The sequence below is a fragment of the Salpingoeca rosetta genome, assembly GCF_000188695.1.
Source record: "Salpingoeca rosetta unplaced genomic scaffold supercont1.9, whole genome shotgun sequence".
In the NCBI taxonomy this organism is placed as follows: Eukaryota; class Choanoflagellata; order Craspedida; family Salpingoecidae; genus Salpingoeca; species Salpingoeca rosetta.
The window spans coordinates 216,730-236,166 of NW_004754925.1; the positions used below are offsets into that span (position 1 = coordinate 216,730).

The 19,437-nt window shown below is 55.7% G+C and overlaps 5 protein-coding genes across 5 annotated transcripts in view; 3 read left to right on the forward strand and 2 right to left on the reverse strand.

Moving 5' to 3' along the window:
• Positions 1-963, forward strand: part of PTSG_03950 (uncharacterized protein) — a gene marked incomplete at both ends in the record, with an annotated part of 2,867 nt that extends 1,904 nt beyond the window's left edge. The window contains 2 exons of the mRNA XM_004994789.1: positions 575-678; positions 882-963. Of these exons, the coding sequence (XP_004994846.1) occupies positions 575-678; positions 882-963 (186 nt within the window). The remainder of the gene's footprint in view (positions 1-574; positions 679-881) is intronic.
• Positions 964-1,643: 680 nt separating this feature from the next.
• Positions 1,644-8,516, reverse strand: PTSG_03951 (uncharacterized protein; the record flags this gene model as incomplete). Its single annotated transcript, XM_004994790.1, has 1 exon — positions 1,644-8,516. One exon carries the CDS (start codon positions 8,514-8,516, stop codon positions 1,644-1,646), a length of 6,873 nt encoding a protein of 2,290 aa, XP_004994847.1.
• A 520-nt stretch (positions 8,517-9,036) lies between these two features.
• PTSG_03952 (short-chain dehydrogenase/reductase SDR) lies at positions 9,037-12,992 on the reverse strand. Its single transcript, XM_004994791.1, has 12 exons — positions 12,709-12,992; positions 12,325-12,375; positions 12,032-12,103; positions 11,750-11,855; positions 11,408-11,515; positions 11,041-11,141; positions 10,729-10,787; positions 10,493-10,560; positions 10,270-10,315; positions 10,023-10,082; positions 9,685-9,793; positions 9,037-9,493 (listed from the first exon to the last, which is right to left on the reverse strand). The coding sequence occupies exons 1-12, from the start codon at positions 12,829-12,831 to the stop codon at positions 9,416-9,418; spliced, it is 981 nt and encodes a 326-aa protein (XP_004994848.1). The 5' UTR covers positions 12,832-12,992; the 3' UTR covers positions 9,037-9,415.
• Positions 12,971-17,473, forward strand: PTSG_03953 (26S proteasome regulatory complex ATPase RPT4). Its single transcript, XM_004994792.1, has 13 exons — positions 12,971-13,320; positions 13,645-13,724; positions 13,984-14,023; positions 14,162-14,214; positions 14,455-14,522; positions 14,717-14,831; positions 15,078-15,227; positions 15,495-15,561; positions 15,713-15,831; positions 16,146-16,266; positions 16,495-16,647; positions 16,931-16,998; positions 17,215-17,473. Exons 1-13 carry the CDS (start codon positions 13,230-13,232, stop codon positions 17,263-17,265), a joined length of 1,176 nt encoding a protein of 391 aa, XP_004994849.1. The 5' UTR covers positions 12,971-13,229; the 3' UTR covers positions 17,266-17,473.
• A 152-nt stretch (positions 17,474-17,625) lies between these two features.
• PTSG_12103 (phosphoserine aminotransferase) overlaps positions 17,626-19,437 on the forward strand; it is a 6,372-nt gene continuing 4,560 nt past the window's right edge. The window contains exons 1-7 of the mRNA XM_004994793.1: positions 17,626-17,847; positions 18,194-18,263; positions 18,366-18,451; positions 18,577-18,638; positions 18,754-18,808; positions 18,948-19,058; positions 19,210-19,300. Coding sequence (XP_004994850.1) covers positions 17,727-17,847; positions 18,194-18,263; positions 18,366-18,451; positions 18,577-18,638; positions 18,754-18,808; positions 18,948-19,058; positions 19,210-19,300 — 596 coding nt within the window. The 5' untranslated portion in view covers positions 17,626-17,726. The remainder of the gene's footprint in view (positions 17,848-18,193; positions 18,264-18,365; positions 18,452-18,576; positions 18,639-18,753; positions 18,809-18,947; positions 19,059-19,209; positions 19,301-19,437) is intronic.

A 19,437-nucleotide genomic window follows, 5' to 3' on the forward strand; every position in this document is an offset into this window, starting at 1 on the left:
GGTGTGAGACGGAGCATTGCGTGGACCTGACTCCTTTCATTCCACTCCTAAAGCTAAAAAAGCGACTTGCTAAGCCGATAAAACCCTTTCTTTTTGAAACGTTCTTTTATCAGGAAATTAAAAAAGGCGCACGCACCCACCGCACAACAGGACAAAGATCGAGGTCTTCAGCCCAGGTAACCTGTTGTGATCACCGGTACGGTGCCGCGAACAACACGACAGTCCCCCGACTCGCTTCTATCTCTGTCTGTGATGGAGTCCTTCCAAACTCGTCAAATAATCAATTAAGACTATTCTGTGTGTGTGAGTGTGTGTGTGTGTGTGTGTGTGTGTGTGTGTGTGTGTGTGTGTGTGTCTGTCTGTCTGTCTGTCTGTCTGTCTGTCTGTCTCTCTCTCTGTCTCTGTCTCTGTCTCTCTCTGTATGTGTGTATGTATGTATGTATATGTGTGTCTGTCTGGCCTTGTTGCACACACACACACACACACACACACACACACACTCTCTCTCTCTCTCTCTCTCTCTCTGTGCGACGCGCGCTCACAAGCCGACGCCTGCGCGCACACACGCAAACAGCACGGGTTTGCGGATGACGAGGAGCGAACGCGCGTGTTTGAGGAGTGGCTGCAGTGTTACATGAAGCTGAACAAGGGGAAGGATGCCCTTGGCAGAACTATCTGGTACGCCCATGCACGCGCTTCGCTGCTGCTCCTACTCCTACTGTTGTTGTTGTTGCTGCTGCTGTTGTTGTTGACGTTGCTCTGCTATGGGCATGCACCTTCAATGCGCACACGCAAACTCTCTCAGTCACACACACACACACATTCACTCAGCTACACGCCCACACTTACACTCACATACTCACTCACATACAAATGGCTAGGTTTGGCAGTGGGCTGCGAAAGGCGCGGGCAATGGCGGCAGATGCAGTGGCGGTGGTGAAGCTGATGCAGTGGCGGTGGTGAAGCTGACAGCGGCAGCGGAGAACAACGCGAGGGAGACGGAAGCACGAACGACAGACAAAGAAGAGTAAAGAGGAGGAGGAAGGCACGGGAGAGGAAGAGGAGCAGCCCCGTAAACGCACAAAGGCAGCAACCACAAAGGCAGCAACAACAGTGGCCAGCAGTAAGAGGAGGAAGCGGAAGAGCGCAGCAAACAAGCGCCGCACAGCGAGGGAGAAAGGAAAGCCAACAGGTGCACGCACTGTATCATCTTCCTCGTTGTCGCAGTCGCCATCATCCTGTCGCAGATCACCTCGCCTTGCCCGTGTTCACTAAATCCTTAAGTCAGCCAGCACCGCTTGGTGTGTGTGTGTGTGTGTGTGTGTGTGTGTGTGTGTGTGTGTGTGTGTGTGTGTGTGTGTGTGCGTGCGTGCTGGGTTGTTGCGCGGAGTGGCTGGTTCTTAGCGTGGCTCAAGCCACAAGTTAGCATAATAACATGAAGGCTCAAGTTGTAGCTTCGTCCATGATGTCCTTTCACTCAGTGTCACATCACGGAAGCAGCAAGAATAAAGCAAAATGCTCACTTGTTTGCAAACAAACAAGAGAACCAAGAACAGCATCACCCTCAAACACTCAGGCACACTGACAGAGCCACACATGGCCATTCACGAATACTATTCGACACACACACACACACACAGCGCCTAAGCGCGCGTGATGAACACGATGGTGATGATGATGGAGACACATGTCGCAACCAAGCTCACAATGGCTGATGGCTCGCCTTCTTGTCCAAGGACAGTCAAATAAATGACCTGCACCGAGAGCTGCGGGATGTCTTCACAGAACAATCGCACCAGTTTCAGCGCAAACGATACCCTGTCTTCCACTTCGATACAGCCGCACGGTTCCATCTCCACCGCATCTGCTGGCGGGGGAGGGTTCCTTGTTGGTTTCTGCCCGCCGTTGCCATTATCATTGCCATTATCATTGCCGTCGTTAGTGACAAACGCCGGATTGAGGATGACGCCGGGTTTTCCCGCCTGGCCATCAGCAGCCAACTCATTGCCCAAGTGAACGATGTTGCGCCTGCGCCAGTACTCCACCATCTTCCTCAACGTCTCAACAACAAATACGATAGAGCCAAGGACAATGGACGCAAACGCCGCCCAGACCAAGGCCTGGTAGTTGCCGCCATAAAACCCTCGACATGTGCCGCTTGCACCGGGAACAATTTCGCACGTGCCTCCATTGCACTCACACTCGTTTGTTCCCGTGGCGTTGGGATGCTCCGCATTCAGGTACCCGCACGTGGCGTTCACATAATCGTCCAGTGACCCAAAGGAGGTGCACGACTCGTCTAAACTGACAGCAACGACTGCCCCTTCCACTCTCGTGGTTGTTGGGTTGCACACATTCTCAATGTTTAAGAAAGCCCCTTCCTCAGCAAACTCCACCAGGCCCGTGTAGCATGTGTGTCGGTGGCACTCGCACTCATTCTGCGCATCTGAGGGAGCGAACGCAATGCCCTGACACGGGCTCTTGAGGTCGCCATACCCGTCACAGGCAAAGCCAGCGCTGGCACCTTCACACCGGTAGACAGGCTCAGACGTCACGCAGTTGTAGCTGTCTTTGAAGCCGGTCGCTGTCAGGGCAATGCCCCAGAACCCCCAGTCCGTGCACATGTCAAACAGCGAGATAATTACCAGCAGCATCCACAGCTTCGTTGCTTGCTTTCGGAACAGCCAGAAGAGCAGCACGGCAGCTCCGCCACACACGCCAGCGATCACGCCGTAAAACGCGTTGGTTCGAGATTCAGCTTGCTGGGAGGTGTCGGTCCGCACCACATCCTGGGCTTTCAAAATGGCTTCGCCGTCCTCTGTCAGCCGGCACGTCCAGATGTACTGTTCCTGCTGTTGTGCACCACCCGTGCCGTTCATCGTGGGAGATGTCGTGGCAGAGGTGGTGTTTCTGATCACGCATGCACCGTCAATGCCATCAGCCGTGCAGACGCCAGCTGCCAGCCGTAGGTCATCACAATCATCCGCGGGAACGGCCTCGCGCGTGCAGTTCCACGGCTGCGCACCGTGGTTGATGCTGAGCTCCTCCAGGCTGCACGGCAGGTTGTGGGTGAGCGCGGTGATAGCCTGTCCGGTACGCAGCCTTGCCTTGGCTCGACCTTGAATCAGCGCATCCCACGGGTTGGCGTCCAGGATGAGGAGGCTGAGCTGCGTGGGCCACTGCACGTGCTGAGAGAGGTTACCAAGCCTGTTATTCGTGAGCGCAAGTTGCTGCAGCGAGGGTGGCAGCACAACGCCATCCAGGCTCTGGATGTCGTTCGACGACAAGTCCAGCACAAGCAGGGAAGTGGCGTTTCGAAAAGCAGCGCGGCTGTCCGTGTCATTGAAGGTGATTGCGTTGCGACCGAGCCGCAAGTCAACCAAGCCTGGGGGCCACGCCTGGCGACCAATGACGGAAATGGCGTTGTTGTCCAATCGCAACTGTTCAAGCGCAATCGGCCAGCGCTGATTCGCCACGGTGGTCAGGCGGTTCCCTCCAAGGGTAAGGACCCGTATGGTGGCGGGCCAGGCCTGGTTGCTGGTGCTGTCAATCAGGTTGTTGTGCAAGTAAAGCACAACCAGCTGCGAAGGCCACGCTTGGCCCTTGATGCTCGTAATCTCGTTGCCGTCAAGGCCGAGCCCAGTTAGAAAGGGGGGCCAGGTCACGCTGCTGATGCTGGTGATACGGTTGTCGCTGAGTCGAAGGGTGAGGGGTTGCGCAGACGGCCACTCTTGCTGGGATATGTCCGTGATCAGGTTCGATTCCAAGGAGAGAATGCGCAGCTGGTTTGGCCATCGTGTGCTGTCGATGCTGGTGATGCGGTTGTTTGCGAGCCCCAGCCTCTCTAGCGCACGCGGCAAAGTGTCTGCGTTGAAGCGCTGCAACATGTTGTCGTTCAGGCTAAGCTTGCGAAGGCTGGCGGGCCACGTTTGATCATCAACGGTCGTCAGCGCGTTTGCGTTGAGGTTCAGATCAACCAGCGTCTCGGGCCAGTGTTGAACGCCCAGTTGCGTAATGGCGTTGTCGTACAGCGCCAGCAGCAGCAAGCCCTCCGGCCATGTCTGACCAACGAGGCTGGTGAGGAGGTTTTGTGCAAAGTAGAACCGCAACAGGCGCTCTGGCCAAACTTGCCCCTCAATGTCTTGAATAAAGTTCTCGGAAAGGGACAGCGTCTCCAGCGACGCAGGCCAGACCTGTGTGCGGATGGTGGAAATGCGGTTACCGTCGATCGTGAGCTCCTCCAAGTTGCGCGGCCACGCCTGGTTCTCAATGTCGCTGATGCAGTTGTCGCTCAATGACAGGATGCGAAGTGTGGATGGCCAAGTCTGCGTTGCAATATCGCAAATCGCATTGCCGCCCAGGTGCAACTCTTCAAGAGACTCGGGCCACTGCTGGGACTCAATGTCGTCGATGTCGGTTGCCTGGAGGTGTAACAGCTTCAGACCTGCGGGCCACTGCTGTCCTTGGATGCTGCCGAGTGGGTTGTTGTGGAGCCAGAGGGTGCGAAGGGTGGCTGGCCACTGCTGGTTGGCAATGGACGTGATGCCGTTCTGCTCCAGGCTCAAATCCTCCAGGTGTGGGGGCCACTGCTGGTCGTCGATGCTGGCGAAGGAGTTGTTCTGCAGATGAAGACTCTGCAGTCTCATCGGCCAGTGCTGTCCGTCAATGCTTGTGATGTAGTTATGCGGCAGCGACAGAACGCGCAAGTCCGCGGGCCAGAACCCAGGAGCAGAGGGCAGGCTGGTGAGAAGGTTATTGTGCAGGAAGAGTGTTTCGAGCTGTGGTGGGAACACTTGATCGTCGATCGTCGGGAGGCTGTTGTTGGCGAGCAGGAGGTTGCGCAGGCTGCTGGGCCAAAGCTGTTGACCCAGGCGGGTCAATGCATTGTCAGCGAGATCCAGCAACTCGAGAGAACCTGGCCAGGACATGATTGGAAGCGTGCGGATGGAGTTGTAGCCCAGTGACAGGCGCCGAAGCGTCTGCGGCCACTGCTGCACCGACACCTGGGTCAGGTTGTTGTTCTCCAGCCGCAAGAGGTCCAGACGCAAAGGCCACACCTGGGGGCCCAGCCGCGCGATGGTGTTATTGTGCAGGTGAAGCAGCTTCAACGAGCGTGGCCAGGACACCCCGTCAAGAGTGCTGATGCGGTTGTTGTCGAGGAGCAGCGCGGTCAGCGTGTCTGGCCACACCTGGGTGGAAATGTCTGCAATGGCGTTGAAGGAGAGCGTCAGCTCAGACAGCGAGCGCGGCCACTGCTGGCCAGACAGGTTGGAAATGTTGTTGCGGTCAAGCCGGAGCGTGGTCAGGGTGTAAGGCCAGCGCTGGGTGGAGATGTCGCCGATGCCTGTACCGTCAAGGAAGAGCTGCGTGAGGGTTTGCGGCCAGGACTGGTTGTAGATGCCGTCAAACCCCAGCGTGTTGTTTGTGAGCGAAAGAAACTCAAGGGTCGGCGGCCATGTCTGGTTGCGCACTGACGTGAGGTTGTTGTTGTCCAGGGTCAGGAAGCGCAGTGACTGTGGCCACACATGATGGTCAAAAGTGCTGAGCACGTTCCCTGCAAGGTAGAGCAGCGTCAGCTCTTCTGGCCAGGGCGTCGTGACGGTGGCGATGGAGTTGTTTGCCAAGCTCAAGCGCCTCAGGGTGGAAGGCCACACAAGGTGGTCGACCTGGCGAATGCTGTTTCTGTGCAGGAAAAGATCCATGAGGGACGGTGGCCAGTGATGCTGCTCGCCAATGGCGGTGATTGCGTTGTCTTGCAGATAGATGTTTTCTGCAGCAGGGGGCCAGCTCACGTTGGCTGGGATGCTGGTGATGCTGTTGTTGAAGAGGTTCACGCTTTCAACATTGCTAGGCAAGGCGACATTGTCAAGGGAGGTGATGCGGTTGTGCTGCAGAAAAAGGCCGAAAAGCGTTGCGGGCCACGTCGGGTTGGAGACATCTGAGATGTTGTTGGCCTGGAGGTCAAGCTGCTCCAAGGCGGGCGGCCAGGCCTGCCCCGCAAGGCTGGCGATGGCGTTGTGGCTGAGGATCAGCAGTGACATGGCGGACGACCACTGCTGCCCGTCGATGCTGGCGATGTTGTTGCGAGAGAGGTCGAGCGTGGTGAGGGTGGGTGGCCACGACTGGTTTGCGATGGAGGTGATGCTGTTCCACGCAAGCGTCAGGCCGGTCAAGCCTGCAGGTAACGGTGCGGCAGGGACTTGCTGGAAGCGGTTGCGGTCGAGTCGTAGGGATGACACCGTGGCAGGGAAACTGTTGACAGCAGTAGACGTGAGGGAGTTGTTGCTTAAGGCGATCTCCTGCATGGCCGCTGGCCAGGTCACGTTGGTGACGCTGGTGAGGTTGTTGCTGCTGACATAGAGGTACAGCAACGAGTCTGGGAACGCCTGGCTGTGGATGTGCTGCAGTTGGTTGAAGTCAAGGTCAAGGTAGTAGAGGTCGGCGGGCCATGCTGACAGCACATCATCAATGCTTGTGATGCGGTTGCCATCCAGCCTGATCCTCTGCACGCTGGCGGGCCAGGCATCGACGGTTGCGATGTTGTTGAAGCTGAACCAGGCATCCACCATGGCAGACGGCCACGTGACGTTGGAAATACTGTTGATGTTGCTGTGCTGCGCGTAGAGGTAGATGAGGGAGTCTGGGAACACCTGGTTGCTGATGCTGGTGATCTGGGTGTGTTCCAGCTCAAGACGGGCGAGGGTGGTTGGCCACACTTGGCCGTCCACAGACGACAGTGGATTGTAGGACAGATACAGGGTGTCGAGGTTTGCTGGCCAGGTGAGGCCGTGGACGGAGGAAATGCGGTTGTTGTTGAGCCGAATGTCGGTTGCGCTTGCTGGCAACGTGTCGATAAAGGTGATGTTGTTGTACCCGAGCCACAGCTGCTCCACGTGCGCCGGCCATGTGTTGTTGACGACGCTGGTGATGTTGTTGCGGCGGGCGTAGAGGTACAGAAGCGTGTCAGGAAAGACGTGGCCCTGCAAGCGGTCGATGCGGTTGTTTTCAACATTCAAGTATGCCAAGTTCGCCGGCCAGACCTGTCCTTCAAGCGCTTCGATATTGTTGCTGAAGAGCTGTAGCTCCTGCAAGGCGGACGGCCATGTCTGACCAGCGATGGAAGTGAGCCTGTTGTCGTCCAAGCGCAGCAAGGTGATTGTTGGCGGCCATGTTTGAGCCTGCACGGACGTGATGGCGTTGCTGTAAAGGGTGAGGGCCTGAAGCCTTGTTGGCCACGTCTGATTGTCGATGGACATGAGAAGGTTGTTGGACAGGGTCAGCCTGGTGATGTTGACGGGCCATGTCTGCCCGGCAATTGACGTGATGCTGTTGTCGCTGAGGAAGAGGTCTGCGAGGCCGGGCGGCCAGAGGTTGGGCGAAGAGCTCAGCGCGGTGATGGCGTTGTCGTTCAGGTACAGGTTGCGAAGCCCCGCCGGGAAGGAGTTGTTGACCACGGATGAGATTTTGTTGCCGTTGAGCCGAAGGTGTGTGATGCTTGTTTGCTTCCAGTTGTGGCCGCTGAGGGTTGTGAGAGCGTTGTGTGCGAGAGAGAGATCACGCAGCTCCTGCGGGAAAGCGCCGTCCGCAAACTGCGTGATGCCGTTGTATGACAGGTCCAACTTGTCGGTGGCATTGGGGAGTGCCGACTTGGCGGTGTGCACAAAGCAGGCGGCGATGTCGGCGTCGGTGATGTTTGCGTCTTGGATGGTGAGGGTGGTCAAGGTGTCTGGCCAGCGCGCAGAGCAAAGCCGCTCGTTGCCCAAGGGGTTGCCGGAGATGTCGATGGACACGCCGGCAGGGAGCGCAGCGAGGCAGGAGAGATTCTTCAGGTTTGTGTTGCTGAGGTCAATGGTGGCGAGAAAGGGTGGCCAGTGGGCGTCGCAAAGCGAAGCGTCGTCGATGGGGTTGTTGGAGAGGTCAATGTCGGTGACGTTTGGGCCGAAACGAAAGTTGGAGACGCTTGCGATGCCGCGACCTGAGAGATCGACGCCTTCGCTCGGGTCGCAGTAGTCAAATGAGCCAAACGCGCCGCAGGAAGCCGCGAGCTTGCACCAGGAGGAGAAGTGGGTGTTCGGAGGGTAGGGATAGCCGGTGGGAAAGGAGGGTGTTGGTCCGCCGCACGGCTCGACAAGCCCGCAGCCTGCAATCCGGATGGTTTCAGAGCATCCCGAGCCTGCGGTTGTCCACTGCGTGGCGCATGTGCAGTCTTGCAGCGTCGCCTGCGCCAGCACTCCGGTGTTGGACAAAGCCTGCAAGCACGCGTGCAGCAGCAGCAACGCGAAGCAAAGGAAGCCGCCCCGTCGCAGTGGCGGGACCGCCCGCTGCGTGGCCGCTGCTGGTGGCACAAGGCCTCCGCGACTGCAGCGTCGTGCTTGTGCTTGCACTTGCGCTTGTTGCTGAAGAGCTCGTGGTGTTGCTCGTGAACGCAGGCAGTCTGTTGAGCCTGCTGAGGCGGACGGCGCGGAGGCAACCACACCGCGACGCCGACGCAGTAGCGCGTGCGTTTTGGTGTGCATTGCTGGCGAGGCGTTTGTCTTTGTTGACCTGAAGCACGAGAGCAAACCGGTGCAAGTGTCGTGGAGAGGGAGATACCGTGAGTCCGTGAGTGAAAGGCGCGAAGGCAGGAACGAAGGGAGGGCGCTAAACACAAACGCACAGAAGGAGGGGGAGGGGATTCTGAGGGGAGCATGAGAAGGAAGTACAAACAGCACACAAACGCAGAGCGCAAGCCAGGTTCTCTGGGTCTGGTTGTCTTGTACCGTGGGGCTTGTAGTGGTGGTCCCAGTGGAGTAAGGGAGGTGGAAAATGAAATGAAGCGAAATGGACTGCTGCTGTGAGTGCTGTGCCAACGAAACGAAAGCCACCACCGCTGTGGCTCCTCTGCTGCTATTACAGTGGCAATGCAAAACAATAGAGGGCACACGTTGTGTAAGGGGGTGGGAAGAAGGGGGCGGAAACTCTTGGCAGGGTGTGTGTGTGTGTGTGGAGGGGGGGGGGAGGGCGTCGCTGGTTGCAAAATGCCGAAGGTTTGGTGTGGTGAAATTATGGTGGGGACTGTTGGAGGACAGTGGAAGTGCCTGTAAGTGCCGCAGAGAGCGAGCTAATTTTTCTTCGTTTCTTGCAGAATTCACGGAAATCTTCACCAGCAAAGCTGTGGGAAACTACGTGGAATACACGGTCACGGCGGGCGTTTTGTTTGTTTTGTTTGCTTGTTTGTTTGCTTGTGTTTGTGTGTTTGTTTGTTTGTTTGTTTGTTTTGTTTTGTTTGTGTGTTTGTTGTTGTTGTTGTGATGAGAAGAGAGGAGCGAAAGAACAGAACAACAGAACAACAGAACAACAGAACAACAGAAGAAGAACAGAAGAGATCATGACTGAAAGAAGCAGAAACCCTGCACTCAATGCAACGTGGGTTCCATCAGACGAAAAAGTCTGGGCAGAGTTCACTGTCGGGCAGTGTTGGATCCACCTTGTACTTCTGGAGATCACGCACACCCTACAGAGCAGCAGCAGCAGTCGATGTGTGCGTGTGGTGTGTGCAAAGGTGTGCAGGAAGTGGTGAGACATGATGGCACTTCCCTAATCACCCGCCTGTCCCTCCTCACACACAACACACACATACACACACACACAACACATACACACACACAACACACAAACAAGCAAGAAACCAAATGCCAAGCTTACCTCGGATGCAAGCACTTCGTCGTCAACAAAGAAGTTGCCCGTGCACTTGTCGCTGCGACGCGTCAGGATAAAGTGGGCTGCGTCCGCCATAATCTCCGGCTTGCGCGCACTGTTGCGGTGGCCGCGAATCACACCAGAAAGATGGAAGGTGTGGGTGAGTGGGTGGGGGACGGACTACACAACGTTTGTGCACAGAGAAGAGAAAAAGTTTTCAAGGCATGTTTCACACTACACGATACTCCACGACATTACACACACACACACACACGCACACACACAGACACACACACACACAGACACAGACACATACACATACACATATAGACACAGAGACCTACATCTTCATCATTGCATCACCACCGAGCACATTCTGCAGCGCAGCGGTGGCAATCGTCGTCCTGCATATATGGCCGGAGAGGTGACGAGCGTGTGCGTGTAAGCGTGCATGTATGACACCGCCCCCCACACAATAGTTGCGCCACGCGCGATTTGGTGGCAGCAAACAAAAGCGCGCGCACACACACGGACACACACGGACACACACACACACACACACACACAGACTGCGGCAGGCGCGTGTGTTACCGTGGCCAAAGGGCGTTGACGCCGATGTTAAAGGGCCGGAATTCCGCTGTTGTCATCATCAATCAACACGTGAGAAACAGCAGGGCAGTGTACTACAGCGCAGCATCATGGCTGGCGAAATCAAAGACGCCACATAAACACACACACACACACAATACACACAATACACACACACACACACACAATACACACTCAATACACACACAAGCAGGTGCAAACTCACCGCTGTGTCCGAGGACACACATGGCCATACCATACTTGGACGTGGTGTATGCGGTGTGGTGCTGGAACCTGTGACGGAGTGGTGACGGTTGGTAATGTGAGGGATATGCGTGCGCACAACAGGCACTTGCACCATGGCATGGGAGTATGAGCTTGTCCAATCATGCAAATGCTGCCATCACAAGATGCAAAGCATTTGGGAGCAGTGTGCAGGTGCATGCACGGGTGTGGTGGCACCATTTCTCATCCAGGTTGAAGAGCGGAGGCGCCAGCGTCAGCACATGCGCATTGTCGCTCTGTCGTGCAATCAAACAAAACCCAAAACCCGTGGTGGAAGAGAAGCAAGTGAGTCACGCGTGCGAATGTTCACGTGAACACCATCGGCCAGGCAGACAAACAAATGACACAAAGATTTAGGGGGGGGGGGAGCGGATTGTGGATCAGGCGTTCGCACACACCCGCGCAGATGCACGCAAACAGACACGGCAGCACAGCTGTGTGGATGGCTATGCCACCTAAATCTTGCATGCGTGCACCAGTGTACTGCACCTTCTTGAGGTGTGGGAGACAGAGCTTTGTGCACATGAATGTGCCACGCTCGTTGATGGTGTGCATCAGATCATACCGCTTCATCTCAACAGATTCAGTGTCTGTCATCGTGTGTGCGAGTGAGTGTGTGTGTGTTCATGCGTGCGTACGTGCGTGTGAGTGTATGTGTGTGAGTGTATGTGTGCGTGCGTGCGTGTGAGTTGCGGTGCATGTGGGCCAAGCGTGTACACATGCAATTGGTGTGGACACGGTGCGTGGCATAGATAGTCGCGAGAAAGCGTCAAACACAGACATAAACAATCACAGACAAAGGTACACAGACACACAGACACACATAGACACACACACATTATGATCGACTGCCCACCTGATGTGTTAATGGCGCTGGCGTTGTTGACGAGAATGTCGATACCGCCAAACTTGTCCACCGTCGCGTCAATAGCTGCGCGCACGCTGTCCTCAGACCGAATGTCGCCTGTGTCACACAGTATGAAGCATGTCATGTCATGAGTACCAACGCGGCTCCTCGCTGACGCGCACGATCCACGAGTACCAAAACACACACACAGACAGACAGACAGACAGACAGACAGACAGACACACACACACACACACAAACAAACAAACTCACAAACAAGCACATAAAAGCACACCTCGCACACACACACACACACAGACAGCACACACACAGACAGCACGCAACACGTACATTGGACTGGCAGCGCCTGCCCGCCCGCCTTCTCGATATCCTCTGCTGCGGTGTAAATAGTGCCTGGAAGCGCAGGGTGCGGCTCCACTGTCTTGGCAGCGATTGCCTGCAAGCAGAACATGAAGCAAACAAAAAAAACCATGTACGCAACCAAGCACAGGCAGGCACAAAAGGCGCAGGTATGAGCGAATGGTGCCCGAGATCACTGTGAACAGCATATCCGGCCCTGCGCACACACCTTCACAGTGGCACAGCGGCAAAACACAGGAGCGATGACATTACCACGTTGGCGCCGTCCTGGGCCGCACGCAGGGCAATTGCCAAGCCAATACCCCGACTGGCTCCAGTGACAAACTGATGGGAACGAGAAGGGCCGTTTCAATGTGAGGCTGAGAGGACGTGCTTCAAAGCGGGGAAGAAGGAGGAGAAGATGGAGAAGGAGGAGGAGGAGGAGGAGGGGGAGGAGCAGAGTTGTGTTGATGCAGAGTGGGTTGCTCCACTGCCGTGATGTGACACAACAAGCAGCAAGCAACGTCAAGCGCAGCAGCACAGTTGAGGGCAGCGTGCAAGCGTACCAAGGTTTTCCCCTTGAGACTCCGCTCGGGGAGCACATGGTCGTCCGGGACCTGGCCGTGTGAGTGGAGTGTCGCGAAGCACGATGATGGTGGGAGGTGAGCTTTGCAAGTCAAAGGCATGAGGATGGAGTGTGTGGGGTGTGCGTGGTGTGACGACAATGTTCCTCAACTCCAGATCACACTGCACACAGATACAAACAGAAACATACACAGAAACAGACACAGACAAAAACAGACACAGACACAGACACACACAGAACCCACCACCACAACCGCACATACACACACAGAACCCACCACCACAACCGCACATACACACACAGAACCCACCACCACAACCGCACACAGCCTCAACCTTTTTGTTTACATTTGTTCCAATGGTACCTTTGGGATGCGTTTCATTGCCCATCCACCCGCAAGGAGATCGGGAACAACAGACATGTGACGCGCAATCGTTGAAGCGCGACGCGCAGCGCTTCCGGCTGCCTTTGACACAGGCAAGGCCATCCTCGATGAAGGATCAATGGTTGTTGTGCGCTCACAAAAGGCGAGGTCAACAGACAGAAGGGTCGGTCAGTGGCGGCTGGTGGATGGATGATTGATGATGATGACAGCGATCGATTGCTGCCTTTCTTCCTTTCTCCTCCCTTGCCTGAAACCGACGATTGTTTGCAATGATGCTTATCAATTTTCCCTTCACTCTGCACAAAAAAACCGACAAGCAACCAACCAACAACGACAAAGAGAACAAGAACGAAGCAACCACCAAACGGACGACACGCCAGACCTGAGCTGAGCAGCCCCTTCCTTCTTCTCTGTCTCTGTGCAGACGCTTCACCTTCCTGCGCGTTCCCCGGTGCCAGCAACACCTTGACACGACATCGTTCGTTGTATCCAGCGCGGTCATGGCCATGGACCCATCACGACAACAGGCGCTCGGCCGTTACAGGCGGCATCTCCTGGAGCGCCAGGAGCTCGACGCCAGATATCGTGCATGTACGTGGCGTGCAAACAATGCAGCTGTGTGCGCCTGTGCGCGTGCGTGTGTGTGTGTGTGTGCGTGTGTGTTGATGTGGGTGTGCCTGCGGCAGTTATATACGCGCACACACATGCACACTCTTGCGGGTTGTGCGCGCGTATGTATGTGCGGCAAAAGTGACGTGAACGTGGCTTTCCATGATGTCGCCACAGTTGCTGTTGTGTTTACATTGTGAGGCTGGCGTTGGTTGCCGTCGTTGTCGCTTGGCCTGTCGACGGCTCATTTGTTGCTGTGATCGAATGGGACTCGCCCTTGCTTGTGAAACCTGTTTCTATCGCCAGGCCAAGAGAAGCACCAAGAACTGCTCAAACAGTACGATGAGTCTGAGGAGGCAATCAAGACGTTGCAAAGCGTTGGACAGGTGCGGGGACCGAGAGAAACCGCTGTGTGCGCATGTTTGCATGTTTGTGTGTATGTGTGTGTGTGTTTGTGTGTGTGTGTGTGTGTGTGTGTGCGTATTTTGCTTTGCGTGTGTGTGCATGTTTTGCTTGTTTGTGTGCATGTTTGTGTACATTTGAATGCACGCGTGTTTTGCTTTGATCCCTTACCTCACCCTTTCCTCATCTCCTCTCCCTTACACCGGCACACACACACACACACGTGTCTCGCTCACGCACCAGATCATTGGCGAAGTGCTTAAGCAGCTGGATGAAGAGAAATGTGCGTGCCTCACAAGTGATCCTGTTGTCGCATGTTTGATAGCATGCAGACCGCAATGGTTGCTCGTGTGTTGGCTTTGAGACTACCCTTCTTTTCCACACTCACTCTGCACAACAACTCATCACATCGCACCTACAGTCATTGTCAAGGCGTCCAGCGGACCGCGCTACGTCGTCGCATGCAGACGAGGGGTACGTTGTATCCATATGTGTTTGTTTGCATGTGTTTGTTTGTTCGTTTGGTTGTGTTTGTTTGTGTTGGTTTGTCTTGTGTGTGTGTGTGTGTGTGTGTGTGTGTGTGTGTGTGTGTGAAAACGGTTCAAAGCTTGGTTGCACCCAGTCCCACAGGCTCACACACGTTGGTGCTCGATCGTTCTTTCGGCTTCTCTCGTCTTTCTCTCGGCTTCTCTCGTCTTTCTTCCTGTGGTGCAGCTGGACCGCAGCAAGCTCAAGCAAGGCACACGTGTCACCCTCGACATGACAACGCTCACCATCATGCGGTGCGTCTCGTGCACGTGTGCGTATGCGTATGTGTGCGTGTGCGTGTGCGTGTGCGTGTGCGTGCGTCATGGGTGAGGACTTATGATCAGCGCCTGGCAATTTCAGCACCCCTCCCCCTCTCTTACACACCCACCCATACACACGCATACGTACATGTCTTGTGCTGCCTTCCCCCTATTCACCAAACGCGCAGGATTTTGCCGCGGGAGGTTGACCCGTTGGTGTACAACATGACGGCAGAGGATCCGGGCAACGTGCAGTACAACTCAATCGGTGGCCTCTCCAAGCAAGTCCGCGAACTCAGAGAGGTGCGTTGGGTGTCGTGGATTCTTGCTCGCTTCACTTTTCTCCCCGTTGTGTTTTGTTCTGACTGTTTGTGCTTCGTTTCCACAGTGTGTTTGCGACGCCTCTGCCCGGCACACTTCTCCCCCGCGCACACCTCCGGCCCCACACCCTTGCCTCACCTCACCTCACCTCACCTCACCTCACCCGTGTGTATCGCTACAACTGACCACGTGTCACCTCTCGATCCTTTGCCTCGGCCCCGGCTGCAGGTGATTGAGCTGCCACTGAAGAACCCTGAGCTGTTTCTGCGCGTTGGCGTGAATCCGCCCAAAGGCTGTCTGCTGTACGGCCCGCCCGGCACAGGCAAGACCCTCCTCGCCCGCGCCGTCGCTTCAAACGTCGAGGCTTCCTTCCTCAAGGTGTGCGCGTGTAGTTGGCCTCTGTGTGTGTGTGTGTGTGTGTGTGTGTGTGTGTGTGTTAGTGTGTGTGTTTGAGTGCGTTAGTGTGTGTGTGTGTTAGTGTGTGTGTTTGTGTGCGTTAGTGTGTGTGTTTGTGTGCGTTAGTGTGCTTGCCTAAATGCGCGCGTGTGTGCTTGTTTGAGTGAACTTGCCTGAGCGTGTGCGCGTGTGATGGTGTATTTGACTCAAGGGCCCTCGTGTTGTTGTGTTTTGCTGTCATCCCTGCAGGTTGTTTCCAGCGCCATTGTTGACAAGTACATTGGCGAGAGTGCGCGCATGATCCGCGAGATGTTCGGTGCGTCGTCTCGTGTGCAGTCGCAAACCACTCGTCTTTGCCTGCAGCACGTACTCACGCTCACACATATCCGCACGTCTCCACTTCTCACATCCATACCCCGGCGGCTGCCACGATGTGCTCTTGTGTGCGCTTGTGTGCTTGTGCATAGGGTATGCGCGGGACCACGAGCCGTGCATCATCTTCATGGACGAGATTGACGCCATTGGCGGGCGCCGCTTCTCCGAGGGCACGTCCGCGGACCGCGAGATCCAGCGAACCCTCATGGAGGTGCAGCGTGCCCCACCAACACACCAACACAACCGCAACAACACCAACACACCAACACAAACACACCAACACAAACGCAACGACGCTAATACCAGCAGTACTTGCTTGACTGCGTTGAAGGGGTAGTCGGTGGGTGGTTGTGCGTTTGCGGATGTCATCATAGAGTTTGTCTCATTCATTTTTAACGAGCCATGTGTTTCGTCGCTCACCCCTCTTCTCCACTCTATCGACTTCTCTTCCTCACACACACACGCACACACGATGCGCTGCATCCATTTGTCCATGCCTGCATTCGTTTTGCTCCTGGTGTGCAGCTGCTGCACCAGCTTGATGGGTTTGACACGCTTGGCAAGGTGAAGATCATCATGGCCACCAACAGGCCCGACACGCTCGACCCCGCCCTCCTCCGCCCAGGCCGCCTGGACAGGAAAATCGGTTCGCATGACGCCTTGTGCTGAGCGTGTGTGCATGCGCGCATATCTTGCGTTTCTGTGGTGTCTGCCGCTTCTCGCACGCATCCTATCAATCATCCTCCCACAACACCACAACCACCACGACCACCACCACGACCACCACGACCACCATGACCACCATGACGACAACCACTTCGACTAACATCATCGCTGCCATTCCCACCCGCTTTCGCCCCTGTCTCTGTTGCAGAGATTCCGCTGCCGAACGAGCAGGCGCGGCTTGAGATTCTGAAGATCCACACGAAGCCAATCACGACCAAGGGCGACATTGACTTTGAGGCCGTTGCCAAGCTCTCCGACGGCTTCAACGGCGCCGATCTCCGAAACGTCTGCACAGAGGCTGGTCAGTCGTGTGTGTGTGTGTTTGTGGAAGTGAGTGTGTGTTGTGTTTGTGGAAGTGAGTGTGTGTTGTGTTTGTGGAAGTGAGTGTGTGTTGTGTTTGTGAAAGTGAGTGTGGTGTGGTGTTGTGTGTTGTGTGTTGTGTTGTGTTGTGTTGTTGAAAGTGAGTGTGCGCGCGTGGAGTGTGTCGTGTGGTGTTGTGTGTTCTTGTACACTTTGTGTCTACGCGTTGCATGTGAACCGCCTGGCGGCTGACGGAACGACGCTCTTGTCTTGGATGTTGCCAGGCATGTTTGCGTTGCGCGCTGATCGCACGTATGTGTTGGACGAGGACTTTGCCAAGGCGGCGCGCAAGGTGTGTTGAGCTGCATCTGTGAAGTGGATTCAAACCGAAAGGCAGTTCTGCGTGGGGAGGGTCCTGGAGTGGAAAGCAGGAGGGGGAAGGGCGGACAACACCTCGCGTGTGCGTCTTGCTCTTTGTCGTGGTCTTCCTGAACGTGATGATTGGTGTCTTGGGGGTTTTCCTCACTACCTGCACCCACAAACAATGGCGCGGTTTCCAACCATTCAGGTGGCGGAGAACAAGAAGCTTGAGTCCACGCTGGAGTACAAGAAGGTGTAAAGCCGCGCAAGGCCATGACACGGCCAATCCCCACCACCACAAGTCCCTGCACACTGCTGCCACGATGCTGCAAACACACAGCTCCACCACACCGTGTTCTGCCAATCTCTTTGTGTTGCAGTCTGTTGAATTGAACAACAACCGCCTGCCTGTTGACCAACCACAAGTAAGCGCCAACGCACACACGCAGGAGTCAGGGAGAGGGAAAGGAACGACAGAACGGAGGGAAGGGAGGTATGGGGGGGGGGAGGGAGGGAAGGGACGAGGTTGAAGGCACACCACAAGGACTGCCACTGCCGCACTTTGTGCGAACGAAAAAAAAAACTGGAACGGAAATGGAAGAAGAAGAAGAAGACAGGAGCAACTTTGCCACGACACAGCATTGCCACTGCACACAACTTGCTGCTTCACCCCACTTCCATCCATCCTTCCATCCATCCACACAGCACAGGCAGACGGGCATGGCGACAACGAAGCGGGTGCTCAACTTCTCCGCAGGGCCTGCACGGCTGCCCTTGCCTGTGCTTGAGCGCGTGAGCACCGAGCTCTTCAACTGGCATGGCTGCGGCATGAGCGTCATGGGTGAGTGTGAGAGAGAGAGAGAGAGAGAGAGAGAGAGAGAGAGAGAGAGAGAGAGAGAGAGAGAGAGAGAGAGAGAGAGAGAGAGAGAGAGAGAGTGTGTGTGTGTGTGTGTGTGTGTGTGTGTGTGTGTGTCTATTGTATGTGTATTGTGTGTGTGATCTTGTATGCGTGTGATGGCGATGATGATGATGGCGATGGTGATGATGATGGGGGTGATGCTGAGGACGATGCACATGCCTGAGTCCTTCGCCTTTGAACCAGAGACACGCCCCCCCCCCCCTCTCCTGCTTGCGCTGTCAACGCCCTTCTCCTCACTCACCCCTGCGTGGTTGTTTCTTGGTGGTAGAGATGAGCCATCGTGGAAAGGACTTCAAGTCAATCATCGAGAAGGCCGAGGCAGACCTGCGCAAGCTCATGTGAGATCGACAACTTCACGCTCACCAGCCCAGACTACCTCCCCTTCCAATCAAACAAACGCTCACACGCATGGCTTGTGTTTGTAAACATGTGCATCGCAGGTCCATCCCAGACAACTACAAGGTCCTCTTTCTACAAGGAGGCGCCACGGCCCAGTTTGCCGCAGTGCCGCTGAACCTGACATCCGGTGAGCCCATCACTCACACGCACTGTCGGTGCTTCTACTACCGCTGCTGTTGTGAGTCACCACTCTACATCAATGGCTGCAAGCTCATGCTTATGCACGCACACATGTGTTTGGTTCATCTGCAGATTCTTCCGCTGTTGCCGACTACATTGTCTCTGGCGGGTGGTCGGCGAAGGCCGAGAAGGAGGTACCGAACCCCACAATGACCGTTGCAATGGCTGTGGCAGTGGTCAAGGGGGGGGGGGTGCTGCCTCGCATAACATGTCTCACACCTCCACACGCTGCGTGTTGTTGTATCACAGGCACACAAGTTCTGCAAGACACATGTCGTCAACCCCATCGTGGACAAGTACACAGGTGTGGTGCGCGTGCCCGATGGCGCCTGCTCCTGCTGCCGCCGTTGAAGATCGTGCTTCCGGCACCGCTCTTTGAGCAACCAAGAGCTCACATCAGTCCATCCCACTGCGCACATCATTCCAAACCACCACATGACCAGACATTGCCGATGAGAGCACATTCAACTTCTCAGAGAAGCCCGCATATGTGTACTACTGTGATAACGAAACTGTCTTTGGCGTCGAGTTCCCACACGTCCCAGCCGTTCCAGGTGTGCTTGCATGCACGTGTGTGTGTGTGTGTACGTGTGTGTGTGTGTGTGTGGGGGGGGGGGTGATGGCGATTCGTGTTCTTGTCGTGCGTTCACGCCTCTCACTGCACAACACGTGACATTGGCTCCCCATCCCCTCCCCGTGTCTCAGAGGGCGTGGAGCGGGTGTGCGACATGTCTTCAAATTTCCTCACTCGCCGCGTCGACGTCTCGAAGGTCAACACGCATGGTTGTGCGTGCGAGTGTGTGTGTGTGTGTGTGTGTGTCGCGATCACATGCCGTTGCATGTGCACACACACACACACACACACTCGCACACACACACACACACACACACACACACACACACACACACACACACACACACACACACACACAC

Excerpts from the sequence above, each read along its gene's own strand:
- PTSG_03953 (XM_004994792.1), top strand. The coding sequence starts at position 13,230 with ATGGCCATGGACCCATCACGACAACAGGCGCTCGGCCGTTACAGGCGG. Across the intron at positions 15,228-15,494 it reads TCGAGGCTTCCTTCCTCAAG|GTTGTTTCCAGCGCCATTGT; the intron begins GTGTGCGCGTGT and ends TCATCCCTGCAG. Across the intron at positions 16,267-16,494 it reads CCGCCTGGACAGGAAAATCG|AGATTCCGCTGCCGAACGAG; the intron begins GTTCGCATGACG and ends TCTCTGTTGCAG.
- PTSG_03952 (XM_004994791.1), bottom strand. The coding sequence starts at position 12,831 with ATGGCCTTGCCTGTGTCAAAGGCAGCCGGAAGCGCTGCGCGTCGCGCT. Across the intron at positions 12,376-12,708 it reads CAATGAAACGCATCCCAAAG|GTCCCGGACGACCATGTGCT; the intron begins GTACCATTGGAA and ends TCACACGGCCAG. Across the intron at positions 11,856-12,031 it reads CCCAGGACGGCGCCAACGTG|GCAATCGCTGCCAAGACAGT; the intron begins GTAATGTCATCG and ends TTCTGCTTGCAG.